At 37.3% G+C, this 14,692-nt stretch overlaps 1 protein-coding gene across 1 annotated transcript in view; it reads left to right on the top strand.

Annotated features, from left to right (window-relative positions):
• Hs6st (heparan sulfate 6-O-sulfotransferase) overlaps positions 1 to 14,692 on the top strand; it is a 75,837-nt gene that overhangs the window by 14,935 nt on the left and 46,210 nt on the right. Inside the window, exon 3 of the mRNA XM_074090456.1 lies at positions 11,272 to 11,369. Within this exon, the coding sequence (XP_073946557.1) occupies positions 11,272 to 11,369 (98 nt within the window). The remainder of the gene's footprint in view (positions 1 to 11,271; positions 11,370 to 14,692) is intronic.

Genomic DNA, 14,692 nt, shown 5'->3' with positions numbered 1-14,692 from the left:
CCAGTCCGGCCCGCGACCAGATTTAATCAAGATTCAATGTTTTTACATTTTAGCAATACGACATGTGTTCTATCCTGCCAACACAAAAGGACTAATTCTTCATAGTTCCATATACCGTGTACATTGTTTATTTACTATGTGATTATTTTAGTTTGTAAATATGCTCGTTAGCCTGAGATACAGGGTTCACTTAGTAACCTTAGTTCAGGCACACGTATTACGTAGATTTTATCAAAAGATTGTATTTTTTTTAATTGTACCACAACTTTTCTGAATAAATCAATATTATTATAGTGAACTCTTGACACCTTACGTCCTTTATTGTAAGTTAGGAAGGTAGGATTATAATTGAGACGGCATTTTTACTAAGCATAGCTACATATATTTCCTATTAATATACTTAATTCCTTAAGAACTTTCATCTCCATCTATCTATAACAGCCCTTATAACGCCCATCTTCGGACATGGCCTCCTCTCTACTTTTCCAGTCTTGTCTATTCATTGCCACTCGCATCCAGTTTACGCCAGCTTGTTGCCGGATATCATCTGTCCATCTTTTCCAGCCTTGTCTATTCATTGCCACTCGCATCCAGTTTACGCCAGCTTGTTGCCGGATATCATCTGTCCATCTTTTCCAGTCTTGTCTATTCATTGCCACTCGCATCCAGTTTACGCCAGCTTGTTGCCGGATATCATCTGTCCATCTTTTCCAGTCTTGTCTATTCATTGCCACTCGCATCCAGTTTACGCCAGCTTGTTGCCGGATATCATCTGTCCATCTTTTCCAGTCTTGTCTATTCATTGCCACTCGCATCCAGTTTACGCCAGCTTGTTGCCGGATATCATCTGTCCATCTTTTCCAGTCTTGTCTATTCATTGCCACTCGCATCCAGTTTACGCCAGCTTGTTGCCGGATATCATCTGTCCATCTTTTCCAGTCTTGTCTATTCATTGCCACTCGCATCCAGTTTACGCCAGCTTGTTGCCGGATATCATCTGTCCATCTTTTCCAGTCTTGTCTATTCATTGCCACTCGCATCCAGTTTACGCCAGCTTGTTGCCGGATATCATCTGTCCATCTTTTCCAGTCTTGTCTATTCATTGCCACTCGCATCCAGTTTACGCCAGCTTGTTGCCGGATATCATCTGTCCATCTTTTCCAGTCTTGTCTATTCATTGCCACTCGCATCCAGTTTACGCCAGCTTGTTGCCGGATATCATCTGTCCATCTTTTCCAGTCTTGTCTATTCATTGCCACTCGCATCCAGTTTACGCCAGCTTGTTGCCGGATATCATCTGTCCATCTTTTCCAGTCTTGTCTATTCATTGCCACTCGCATCCAGTTTACGCCAGCTTGTTGCCGGATATCATCTGTCCATCTTTTCCAGTCTTGTCTATTCATTGCCACTCGCATCCAGTTTACGCCAGCTTGTTGCCGGATATCATCTGTCCATCTTTTCCAGTCTTGTCTATTCATTGCCACTCGCATCCAGTTTACGCCAGCTTGTTGCCGGATATCATCTGTCCATCTTTTCCAGTCTTGTCTATTCATTGCCACTCGCATCCAGTTTACGCCAGCTTGTTGCCGGATATCATCTGTCCATCTTTTCCAGTCTTGTCTATTCATTGCCACTCGCATCCAGTTTACGCCAGCTTGTTGCCGGATATCATCTGTCCATCTTTTCCAGTCTTGTCTATTCATTGCCACTCGCATCCAGTTTACGCCAGCTTGTTGCCGGATATCATCTGTCCATCTTTTCCAGTCTTGTCTATTCATTGCCACTCGCATCCAGTTTACGCCAGCTTGTTGCCGGATATCATCTGTCCATCTTTTTGGTGGTCAAGTAAATAGGTCGAAATTTGAAAAGCGCCGGAACAAGTGTTTTTTAGGGCTCCGTACCTCAAAAGGAAAAAATGGAACCCTTCCCGAACCCGTCCGTCTATCTGTCAAGACCCTTTAGCTCGGAAACGCACGGAGTATAGGTATCGAGTTGAAATCAAAACCCTAAACTCAGGTCAATATTCCCGAAAGCTGTGAAAAAATCAAACCTCTAACTAAGTCAAGGCAATCAAATGCTACAGTCATTAAAAAGGTGTTTGTCATACACTACCGAATATCGAATATCGAAAATTAAAATGCCTACGGTTAAAATGTCGATGTTCAAAATATCGAAAGTTGTTATACCTATGGTCAAAATGTCTAAGATTGAAATGTCGATTGATTAAAATATCGAATGAGTAAAATTATCGATAGCCAATATATGTATGTTGTAAATGTCAACATATTTGAATGTCGAAAATTAAAATATCGTGCATACAAATCTGCTTTATTTATTGCTGCTTTATCTTAATAGCATTTATTTTACATACTCTAGTCATTTTTAGCTTGTTGTGGTCACAGTTCTAACCTAACCGGACCAATTTTTTTTGGTAATTCATGTTTATTAGGTTAGGTTATGTTAGTATTGGCTATTGCCCCAACTATAAAATAAGGTACTAAAATCCTAAAACGCAAAAAAATAACTGATTCTACCCCAAGCTATGAATGATAGGATAAAAAAATTCTGTTGTCCACACAGTTTTTGATTCGTGAACTACATTTTTGGTTACCCCTCCATGTAAGAAATAGGACCTCGGTCCCTCCAAATGAATTCGTGGCATCGAAGGGTCGAGCCGAGCGGGGGCGAGATCGCGGAGCATTGCACAAAATATTATGGTTGGCCTTTAACCTCCTCCACACGATGACGAATTTTGATGGATCTCGGGCCGTTCTAGTTTTTCGGACCTTTTTAAATATTTATTGCTGTAAAAGTCTTCTTTATTATGTGTATGTATGTTTTATGATTAACTAAATACAAATAATACTGCCTGCTCCTTTATCTTCTGCACTTACAATGTGAAAATACTGATTTACTCATGTAGCTGTAAAACTGGATTTCGTAATATCAATCTTGAAGTGACTTTATGAATAAACACTGATTTAATTACGCCGAGAGTTCAGGGAAGTCAAGACAGAGGTCACGGAGAACAAGGAGCCATTTAAAAATGTTTTAACACAATTACCATTTTTATACCAAGTCAAACATTTCAATGTAGGTAGTTCTATGCGTACAACTTCAAAGTAATCACACCACACAAAAAAACTGTGTGCGTTATCGCATCTGTATCGTTTATTTTTCTTAAAGTTCTGTGAACAGACCACCTAAACACATTTAAATAATATTAATTCGAATTTATCATGAAAAACTTAAGTAGATAGGTAATTGATGTCTGCGTGAGTTCAGCGTGGGGAGATAACGCAACAAAGATGCTTTGGTATCGCTTAACGTTATGGGCTGAAGTCACGTAGGCAAAGGGTGTGGAATGATTTCTTTTTTGTTATAGGTAATAAGAAGATGACCTGTTGTATGTAGTAGTAACGCATTGGTAAGTCGACGTTCGACATTTAAAAAATGACTTAAATACATCAATTCTGTGCACTACTACATACAAGAGGTCATATTCTTAAGTTTTTTGTTTTAGTTACCAAAATTAGGTTTTAACTATACTATATCCGTTTGAAATAAAAATCCTTATGTCGTACAGTCACCAGCATTAATATCTGCCACAGCGGAGCGTGCAAATATATCTGACACGTCCTTCCGGCCATAGAAATAGAGTCGTATCAGATATTTATGCACGCTTGTTGTGTCACATAATGGTGCTGGTGGCTGTACACCTACCTGTAATAAATAATAATAGCGATCACACTAAAGCAATATTTGTCTTTGTTTCATACTATTTTGAGAGCGATTTATTTTAAGCCTACAATAAAAAAAAATTGCTTAAAATCAGCCTATCACAACATGCATAAGCATAACATGAGTTTAAATATAAAGAGGAACACAAAGGAGGACTTAAAGTAGTATTCCGTTCTTAGCGACCGCGACGCGCGTCCGCGACTGGGTCGCGCGACCTACTGCTTAGTATGAATTTATATAGAGCACTAAACAAACTGGGTCGCGCGACGCGGTCGTGGCATTTGTTTAGTGCTTCATATAAATTCATACTTAGCAGTAGGTCCCGCGACCCAGTCGCGGACGTGCGTCGCGGTCGCTAAGAACGGAATGCTACCTTTAGGTATGTCCAAATATGCTTACCCTACTTTAAGATAAATTGTTACGGTCCGTTTTTCCAACCGTTTAAAAATTTCAACCTAATGCTATAATTAAATGGTATTCTGTTCCCGCCATATCCACTGTCTACACCATACTGGTATTTACAACGTGCGCACACTTCGTAACTCTAGTTTAAACACTGAACACCTGTATAGACTAAGCATCGTTTGATAACTTCAGTAGTCATTGGTCTTTAAATACGTTATCGAGTGCAGCAAAATTTTATTTTTTAAAGTATATTATTATAATTAATAAATAATAATAAAAATAATAATTATAATTATTTCGCTCTGAAGTGATAAGGCCGCCTATTGCTTACCTTTAAATCTCCATATACCTGTGTTTTCTGTACTGCCTACTATGTGTTTGTGTGCAATAAAGAGTTATTGTATTGTATATTCTTTAGTTATTATTTGCGCAACGGTTACCTACCATATTTCTCCGTGTCCGTTTACTTAGTAAAATATTATTCGCCCGACGTTCCATAGGTACCTAAGTTTCTAGGGTTCCATGCCTCGAAGGAAAAACAGCATCTGTCACATATTTGATTTGAATGGTTTCTTAGTTACAGTTGTTGATGACTTGGACTGTCATTCTAAATATATGTTTATCCTAATAAGATGATGTACATTTTATTAATTTAATTACTTAACAAATTGGCGACGATGTCGTTTGATTTGAAGAAAGGAAAACGTGCGCGTGTCACCCTACGCGGTGTACTAACTAAAACGAACAACGCATTTCAAGATGAACAAAACTTACATACTTACGAAGAACTAGAAACCCGACTTCTTACACTACAAATACTTACGATGGCTTACAAAATATACAATGTCGAATAGAAGAGGAGACGGAAGAGGAGGATCTTGAGGCAGAAATGGCATACAGGTATGAGATTGACGAGATTTATACGAAGTTACGCACAAAATTTTACGACTGATAAACCTATACAAAAATGAAAGTAACATACCTCCTATTACTCAAGTAACCTCCGTCACGAATGCCCATCATGAGGCACAACCAAGAATTAATTTTCAACCATTTCAAGCCAAAGAGACCTTCAAAAATTTCATAAAGCGGCTTTCCGTTTATATCCTACTAAATAACATCACTCATCCTAAAACGAAAGTTTATACCTTACTGTCTACTTTACCTCCAGATATCCACGAAAGATTATATGACCTGTGTTCTCCCGAAGAACCGATCGATAAGACTTTTGAAGAAATTACAGATATTTTGGATAAATTTATTGACCCGAAACCAAGCATATGGGCGTCGCAACATAATTTTATATCACGTTTACAACAAGCCGATGAAACAATTGCAATCTACGCGTCAGAATTGAAAAAGTTATCTCTAAATTGCGAATTCAAATGTACACACTGCAAAAACCTACAGTTGAATCATTCTTATCACTACAGTTTATACGGGGATTAAAAGATGGAGATATTCGTACAAAAATATTACAACAGAAGGAAACCACACTGTTTTCTAATTTAGTGGATACCGCCACGTTGATGGAAAAGGGAAAAACTGAAAACTCAACCATGTCTGTATCAATTCGTCATACATCTTTTGACAATATGAATAAAGTATCGAAAGCACCAAGATACGCTTCAAATCCACAAACCATCAAAGACCTGAAGGGCAAATGTTATCGATGTGGTAAAAACGATCACAAAGCGAATGAATGTGGCGCCATAAAAAGCACGTGTCGCAAGTGCCAAAAAGAAGGCCACTTAGCTCGAGTCTGCTTACAAGGACGTAGAAGTAATAACACAAACTTACTGGATAACTCTACAAGCAGCCTCAGCGCCGACAGCACAGCGGAGATCAACTTAGTAAAAAGTGAAATCTCTGACAAATACATTATACCGATTGAAATTGAAGGTACAAGAGTCAATATGGAATTTGATACTGGCGCTACACTTTCTACTATATCATTAAAAGATTATAAAAAGCTCAACATTAAAAAGAAAGTTTTCACGACTAACATGAAGCTAAGAACTTACACAGGTGAAGTATTTAAGCCCACTGGTGTGGTATATGTCAAATGCACCTATGGAAATCAGACTTTCTACGGAAAATTATACATAATAGACAAGAATGTTGACCCTATCCTCGGCCGAAGCTGGATGAAAGAGTTCAACATCACGCTTGCCGATATGAGAACCGTCCAACAATGTGAAAACATACCGAAACTAGAAAAATTACTAGAAGAGTACGATTCCACTGTATTTAATTCAAATTTGGGCGAAATTCCAAACATTCGAGGCCACCTCACTCTTACAGAAAACTCACAACCGATCTTTATCAAACCTCGTAGAATTCCTTACGCATTACGAACCAAAGTAGATGACGAAATAAACCGCCTTGAAAAATTAGGGATTATTACAAAGATAGACCACTCAGACTGGGGCACACCTGTCGTTCCGATAGTCAAACCTAACGGCAGCATCAGACTTTGTGCTGACTACAAGATTACTTTAAACAAAGTTATAAAAGACGAACAATACCCAATTCCAATAATTGAAGATATTTTAGCTGAAATGAATGGCGGGCAACTGTTCTGTACCTTGGACATCACACAAGCATACTTGAACATGGTGATGGATGAAGAAAGTGCCTTATTACAAACCTTAAGCACACATAAAGGTACTTTTAAGGTAAACCGGCTCATGTTTGGAGTTAAAGTTGCCCCTAGCCTTTGGCAAAAGTTTATGGACCAATTATTACTTGGTATAGATGGAGTAAAATGCTTTTTCGATGATATTATTATACAGGGCTCTACAGAAGAAGAATTACTTTGTAGGCTTGGACAAGTCTTGGAGAAACTCAAAGAAAGTAACCTTCGAGTTAATAAGGAAAAATGTCACTTTTTCAAAAGAAGTATTAATTACTTGGGACATACAATTGACAAAAACGGATTGCATAAGAATCAAGATAAAGTCAAAGCAATTTTCAACGCACAACGTCCGACGAATGTAAACGAACTACGAACCTTTTTGGGTATGGCAAATTACTATAATAAATTTATACCTAACCTTGCATCTATTACAAGCCCTTTAAATGCACTCCTGAAGAAAGGAACAAAATTTATTTGGTCTCCGAAATGCGAAGAAAGCTTCAAGAATGTCAAAACTGCAATACTTAGTGAAAGAGTCTTATTACACTTCGATCAGAAAAACCATTAATTTTAGCAACAGATGCGTCACCTACAGGACTGGGTGCAGTACTCAGCCATAGACTACCGGATGGCTCAGATCGCCCAATAGCATTTGCCTCTAGATCTCTAACTAATAGTGAAAAGAAATACAGTCAAATCGACAAAGAAGCAACTGCTATATTCTGGGGATTAAAGAAATTCTTTCACTACTGTTATGGTCGCAAGTTTACCCTTATCACAGACCACAAGCCACTGACTTCAATTTTCCATCCACATCAAACCTTACCAACACTGAGTACAATGAGGCTATTCCATTATGCACATTTTCTATCTGGATTTGACTACAATATTGAATATAGAAGTTCTTCTAAGCATTCCAATGCAGACTACCTCTCACGATTTCCTGTTGAAAAAGTTAACGACAGTAATATTGACCAACATTCCATATTCCAACTAAGGCAGATAAACACATTAAACATTTCACCCGAAATTATTTCCAAAGAAACAAAAGAAGACCCCGAACTACGGAACTTGTTTCAAACGCTACAATCGGGAAATTCACTTAGAGAATCAGGATACAATGATAACGAATTGACACTGCAAAATGACTGCATTCTAAAAGGTACGAGAGTAATAATTCCTCGAAAATTACAGCAACAAATTTTAGAAGAACTTCACATTGGCCATATTGGGATTTTAAAAATGAAACTTCTTGCTCGTAGCTTCGTATATTGGAAAAATATTGATAAAGATATCGAAACTAAAGTGAAATCATGTCGAACTTGTAGATTACATCAAAATGAACCTCCTAAAGCCCCACTACATCATTGGGAAGATCCAACTGGGCCTTGGCAAAGAATTCATATTGATTTTGCAGGGCCTATATCTGGCTATCAACTTTTTATTGTAGTGGACGCCTTTTCAAAATGGGTGGAAATAATTCCTACTAAAACGATGACAAGCTCATTCTGTATTCAGAAATTAGATGGATTATTTGATACTTTTGGATTACCTTATACAGTAGTATCAGATAACGCGAGACAATTTGTCTCCCAAGAATTTGAAAACTTCCTACATACCTCTGGTATTGCACATAAAACAATTGCCCCGTATCACCCGGCTACAAACGGGCAAGCGGAACGTTTCGTACAGATTGCCAAACGAGCACTGCATAAATTAGAGGGGGAGAGTGGCGATATATCACAGAAAATCCGTTTAGTGAAACATGTTCTTCGAGCTACACCAACTTCCTCAGGAGACTCTCCATATGTCATTATGTTCGGAAGGGAAATACGAACAAGATTGGCTGCCAAGATCAGAGCAGTTCCTAAACCACCCCCCAGACAGCCTCGACACGGTACAGACGGGAGAGAGTTCAGTCCCGGAGCCAGAGTCCAAGCAAGGGACTATTCGGTATCGAAAACCAAATGGGAGTTTGGCATTGTAGTCCGCCGTCTCGGACAGCTACATTATCAGATTAGGACAGACAGCGGACTCCTGTGGATCCGACACCTGGACCAGCTACTCCCTGCTCCTCTGATTCACGGCGGAGGCGTGTCACATATTTGATTTGAATGGTTTCTTAGTTACAGTTGTTGATGACTTGGACTGTCATTCTAAATATATGTTTATCCTAATAAGATGATGTACATTTTATTAATTTAATTACTTAACAGCATCCTTATAGGATCACTAAGGGATCACTCGTATCGTCTATCTGTCATGTCACAGCCAGTTTTTTTCAGAATGTACTGAACCGATTAAGCTGAAATCTAGTACGTATGCATATGCACATCTATGAACGAAACACGGAAGGGCACTAACCATTTAAAAATTGGAATGTAAAAGAGCCCTTTGCGACCTACAGAATAAATGATTTCATTTTTAATTTTATTTCCAAATACCACGGTAGTTATTTTAGTATTTTACGTACATAATATATACGGAAGCCTCGGATGGCCGGTTTTTGTAAAACAACGAAGTTAGTTATACTCGTGGCGTTGAAATTTTTGCAATCGCAAAGGCTCATCCAACGGCAATTTTTGACATAATTTTACATATTTTAGTGCAGTGGACTTTACTGGAACTCGTATTTAATTTGTGTTGGGAGAACGTCTGAGCGAGTAAATAACCCTCCTTCGGGTATAAAAATATCGCTTGTGTCATCTAATCTAAAAAAAAAACCGCGATAGTTGCTACTGCCATGTTTCGCTTTGCATTGCATGAACTAATTTAGCAAAGGGTTGCTTATTTTCTATAACGTGTGTTTAGAATTAGAATACGAATTCGGTACGAGGCCGCGTGTTTTCGACCGCATTGTAAATATTTTAACTTTCTGCTAGTTTCAGCAGCCACCGCGTCGAGAATATTGGAACAAGGCTTTCACTATGTTAAATTTTAAACCCTTTGAAGTAGCTACCTAGGCACGGTGCAAAGTTTTGCTTTGTCATTGCTGAGATTATTGAGACTTGTATTTTGAAAAATCAGCAGAGGTAATGTTGTCGGTTGTTTATTTTGTTTTTGTACCTATGTTTGTGAAACTGATAAAAAAGGGTGAAATTTATGAAATATCGCAAAACTTAGCCAGATTTAACGATTGAGTTGCTAGACTAGCGGTAGAGAATATCAATATCGCCGAGACATTGCGATACCGAAACTTGTAATACAAGACAAGAGGAGGACTTTAATTGAAGTCTGATTGTTGCTTGTTAGTTGCTTATTGACAGACAGTGGTTTGTTAATTGTAACCCTACTAATTGGACACTGACATGGTTCGCGAAAACCAGTTTCTAAAAAAGATAACGAATATTATCAAAAAAATATCGTTAAAAAATCGAAAAAAAAATCCAAGAGGCACCTGATGATAGCTAAGCTTATGCAAGATATCATAGATATCTAACATCTGGACAGAGTTTAACATCTGGTAGCATGGTGTACGTTTGTGTGATCTGTGTGTGTTCTTACAGTGTGGAGGTGGAGGAACTGCATAAACACGCATACTCGTATCTTGCATAAGCTTAGCTATCATAAGGTCGCGAGTGAGAAAAGAAATTCTTTTAGTCCATTAAATATACATAACCCTACAAAATTATTGCCATATTCTTCCATATCACGCCAGTAAAAAAATGACTAAAAATATACCATGTATCACCATAAGCGTCTCTATAATATTTGAAGAGTTATCTTGACTGGTCCCCCTGGCTTGGTGACAACGGGACCCAATACGGTATTTGACTATTTTGTATATGTTTTATAAATTAAAACTACACAATGCCTGCTATCGAATAGAGAAACAATTATTAAGCTACCTTTACAAATAGCAAAGTTATAAAGGTTTGAAATTCAAGATTAGACAGAGAAAGACATACTGGCATGTGACGTCACAGGCCAGTAGCGCCATACTTGCTGCATAGAGAAAAGCGTTTGAGAAAGAGACAGGTATATAGATTTTTCAAAAAATCACTATAAATCCAATTTTCAACCGAATTAAGTTTTCTCTTCGCTAAACACTGTCTGTACATCTATATTTTAATAATAATATTAAGATATGGCAAATTCAGGAGTTGTCAAATACCGTATTAGTAGGTAGTATTCCCTTTCCAAAAAAAAAAACAATTTTGGTAACATATAATCGATTTATAAATGACAGAGTTCTGTGGTAACAAATATAAAAAAAATACACCTGAATCGGAAACCACCTTTCTATCTCCTTTTTTAACCCTCGTCGCAAAAAAGGGGTGTTATAACAAGTCTGTTAAAAATGTGTCAGTTTTGGCGTAAACATTAAAAAAATCCGCTCTTTTATGTGGTATTGCTTGATTATAATTTGATAAAATTTTTAGATCTGGCTAGGCTACATAATTATGCCTATACACATATTACTCGTAATAGGTCCATAATTCTAAATAAGTACGGGATTTTAGGTTTAAATGTATTTTTTTTTACAGAGGCCATGTAACTGTCAGAGGGCGCGAAAACGATGCCATTGTTTTCGGCCGCACAGCAACGAAATATGGCTCTTTTCGAGATACTCCACGGGATGGAAGTGAGTGGCTTTAATTTAGTAACATACTTTTCATCACACTTGCTCGTCAATGATATTATTCCGTGCCTGTATACTAAAGGACAATTGCCTCAATTGTTCCCGCGGGAATTATGGATTTACGTATAGTTTTCCTCCCCAAGGGAGTTATGACTTTAGTTTTAAAAAGTTAGTAGGTACCTACGTCATTTCAGACTAAAGAGGTTTCTAGTCAGCCAACGTTTTATTTACGTCTTTAAAACTTAGCTATAACCCAATTTTAGACCATAAAAATTTGCCACGCTCCATGAAATTTCGTCATTTTTATATTTTAAATTTATATACAATTATTTTGCATTCACTTTTTTAGCATGTTTGAATAATCTGGCCGTAAGATCATTCGAATTCTAAACTAAACACGGTTCTTAGTATTATCTATGGTAGATGACTCGAAAAAAGTGACAATCAGGGGGGCTACCACGAAATTCGAAAATCGAAGTTCATATCGTTTTCCTGACGCTAATATTATTTAATACGAGAGTGAGAGGGACGGTACGATAAATACTTCGATTTTCGAATTTTGCAGTATTGGCGGGTAGCAATTATCTAATTCAGTTGTTTTCTTAGCGTCTTTCTTTTGCTGAGCTATGAAGTGTTTGGGCACAAAATAATTTATTTTTTTGTAATTTTTTCCTCGCAATGTGAAGAAAATCATTGTGTGTATCACGGGCCGTAAGGGGATTACGAACTCGAGTCATTAAAAGCCCTCCGCCTCCGGCGTCGGGCTTCTCATAGACTCTCGTTAGTAATCCCCTTCTTACGCCCCTTAATGCACAATGTACTATATATACAGATATAGTGAATAATGTTTTACCATCGTATTTTTGTCGGATAAGTTGATTTGGATAAAATTGGATATGTAGATAGCTGGACATCTGGAATAAATCATAGGTTACCTTTTATCCCGATATTCCTACGGGATAGGGATAAAATCTCGAAATAACAACCGCTGAGCTTAGAGTAATGAAATTTGGGATGGTTGTTTTTAATGCAACGTCAATGAAAACCACGGTGTAATTTGCGGGGATTCCCACGGGGATTTTGTAAAATCCCAGAATCTCAATTCAACCAATGTGTCTAATGATTTACAAGTGGGAAGTGATCTATATTTAAACTAGGTAAATAACTTGCTTGCATTATTGCTTGCACCTTTGGGAGTATGCTTGCTTGATCTGTTGATAATGAAAATATAACTTCTTGTCGGTGCACCAAATGTGTTAATTTTTATATCTTACATTTTTAAAGGTGTACCTAGCTAAGTAGGTAGGGTAGTAAATATTCATGAACAAAACCGTGTAAAAATTTAAATAACACATTTTTTAAAGCCTTTCTTGGTTAAACGTCAGTTAAAACGGCGGCATTCTTCCACCTCCCAAAAGAATTTATTTTGATACTGTCCACATTTTTTAAGGTGAAAAGCTTTTTCTACATATAAATTTTGTAAAGAACATCGCAAGCTGTGTAAACTTAACTGCAACACGTGTTTGGTTATTTAGAACCAAGACACATTCCTGGCGCGCACCGGGCAGGGTAGGTGCAATATTGTATTAAATGTCGAACGCCCAAATTACGACGCATGAATTTTATATTCACATTTTGTAGTCTCAAGAGTTGAGTACTTACATTGAATTACATCACCGCTAGTGGCGCCAACGTACCTGTCCTCGGTAGCTTCTGTTTCGGGCATGCAAATGTGCCGCATATACTTACTCGTTCACTAAATGTCTACTGGGATCATGCAAATCACCTCCCCTGACTATTGTTCTTCGCCCTTGGAAATTACTAGACGATGGTTCGGCTTCACGTGGTCGGCATCAATAATGAGGTTTAAATTTTGATTATTGATGTACCTTGAGCGATTCGATTACAAATCAGAAAAAGCATAGAGCTGTAATGTCAAGAAGTTCCTGGTGGCATTGCGTTAATGTATGATATCCTCCAGAACTTAAATAAATAAATAAACTTATCAGTCAGCGGTTTCAATCATCACTCATTAATATACTAAATTAAATTAACTATCGGTGCAAGTAATTGTTAGTCATGTGTATGGAGTTAAAATATTTCGATTCACGATAAAGCTTTCACGCTGTACTATAGAAGTCTCTCACTCCTAGGTAGACACAGCAAAGAGATGATCAGTCAAAAAGCGAATTAGCTGTGAAAAAAGAAATAACGTCATTTTTGTTTTTCATTTTTTTTTCTGCTACTATTATAGAGGTCGTATGAGGTGTAAACGTACAGCGCACGTTTATATCACTGAAAAACATTTACATTACCTAAGTGGAACAGTCGCACAAACGCGATATAACTAAACACTTTCAACAAGCACGCGTTTACAATCTAGTCAAAAGTTATTTGGAGCAATTATAATGTAGTAATTAATTGTTACATATTTAAGAATACGATTATCTAGCAATTAATGACCTGTAGGGTTAAAGTAAATAATAATTATTGAATATATATATATGCATATTTTGAATAACAGAAAAAGGGACGTTACAAGTTAAAAGTTTTTTTTGGGTTGCCTTTCAGTCATTGTGTATTGGAAGTTTTTTTTTCAATAACTCTTGTGCTTTATATTCGGGTTCTAATAATCACTCATATAAATCAATTTGTAAAACTATATGACTGAAAAAGCTTTATTATTCTTTTCATGGAGCCACTTGAATGTAATTTTATTCACCTAGTTCATTGTCTATGATTGTGTCGGCCCGTTACGACTAATCGTCTCATTGCTATGCTGACTTGGTAAATCATAAATTACTTGCCCATATTGCGACGACACCATCAAATTACTATACCGGTGGTCTGCCGCAACATGTACACAGTGTACACTCAACATTTAAATTTGTCGCCACGAGCTACTTAACTGATTTGAGAAACTTTTCATTTAGCTGGAATAACTATGACTTAGGAAAAAATCGCTTTGACTGATGTTTTAATATATTAGTACTACTGGATGTTCGGAATAATGCTGTAAGAAGTCCAGGGCTTGAAACCCAGGAGCATTAGGAAAAGTTTGAACCTAGTCAAGTGTGTGATATTTTTTTGCCGGCGCTTTTCCTTGTTCAGTTTGTTTTAAAAAAAACTCACATGTGACTATGGGTATAGGTAGAGTCATTCACGATGACGCGTACCGTGGTTCTTATTACAATGATTTTAATGGGTAATTTTGACAAAATCACGCGTCTTCGTGGATGGCACTAGGTATAAAACATTTATGGTTTAATTCAAAGTCTTCCTAATACTCAAGTGCATCATCTCCTGAAGTTCCTAACGTCTTTGTT

This window comes from Choristoneura fumiferana, chromosome Z (genome assembly GCF_025370935.1).
Source record: "Choristoneura fumiferana chromosome Z, NRCan_CFum_1, whole genome shotgun sequence".
NCBI classification, from domain to species: Eukaryota; Metazoa; Arthropoda; class Insecta; order Lepidoptera; family Tortricidae; genus Choristoneura; species Choristoneura fumiferana.
This window is presented reverse-complemented; position numbering and strand designations above follow the sequence as displayed.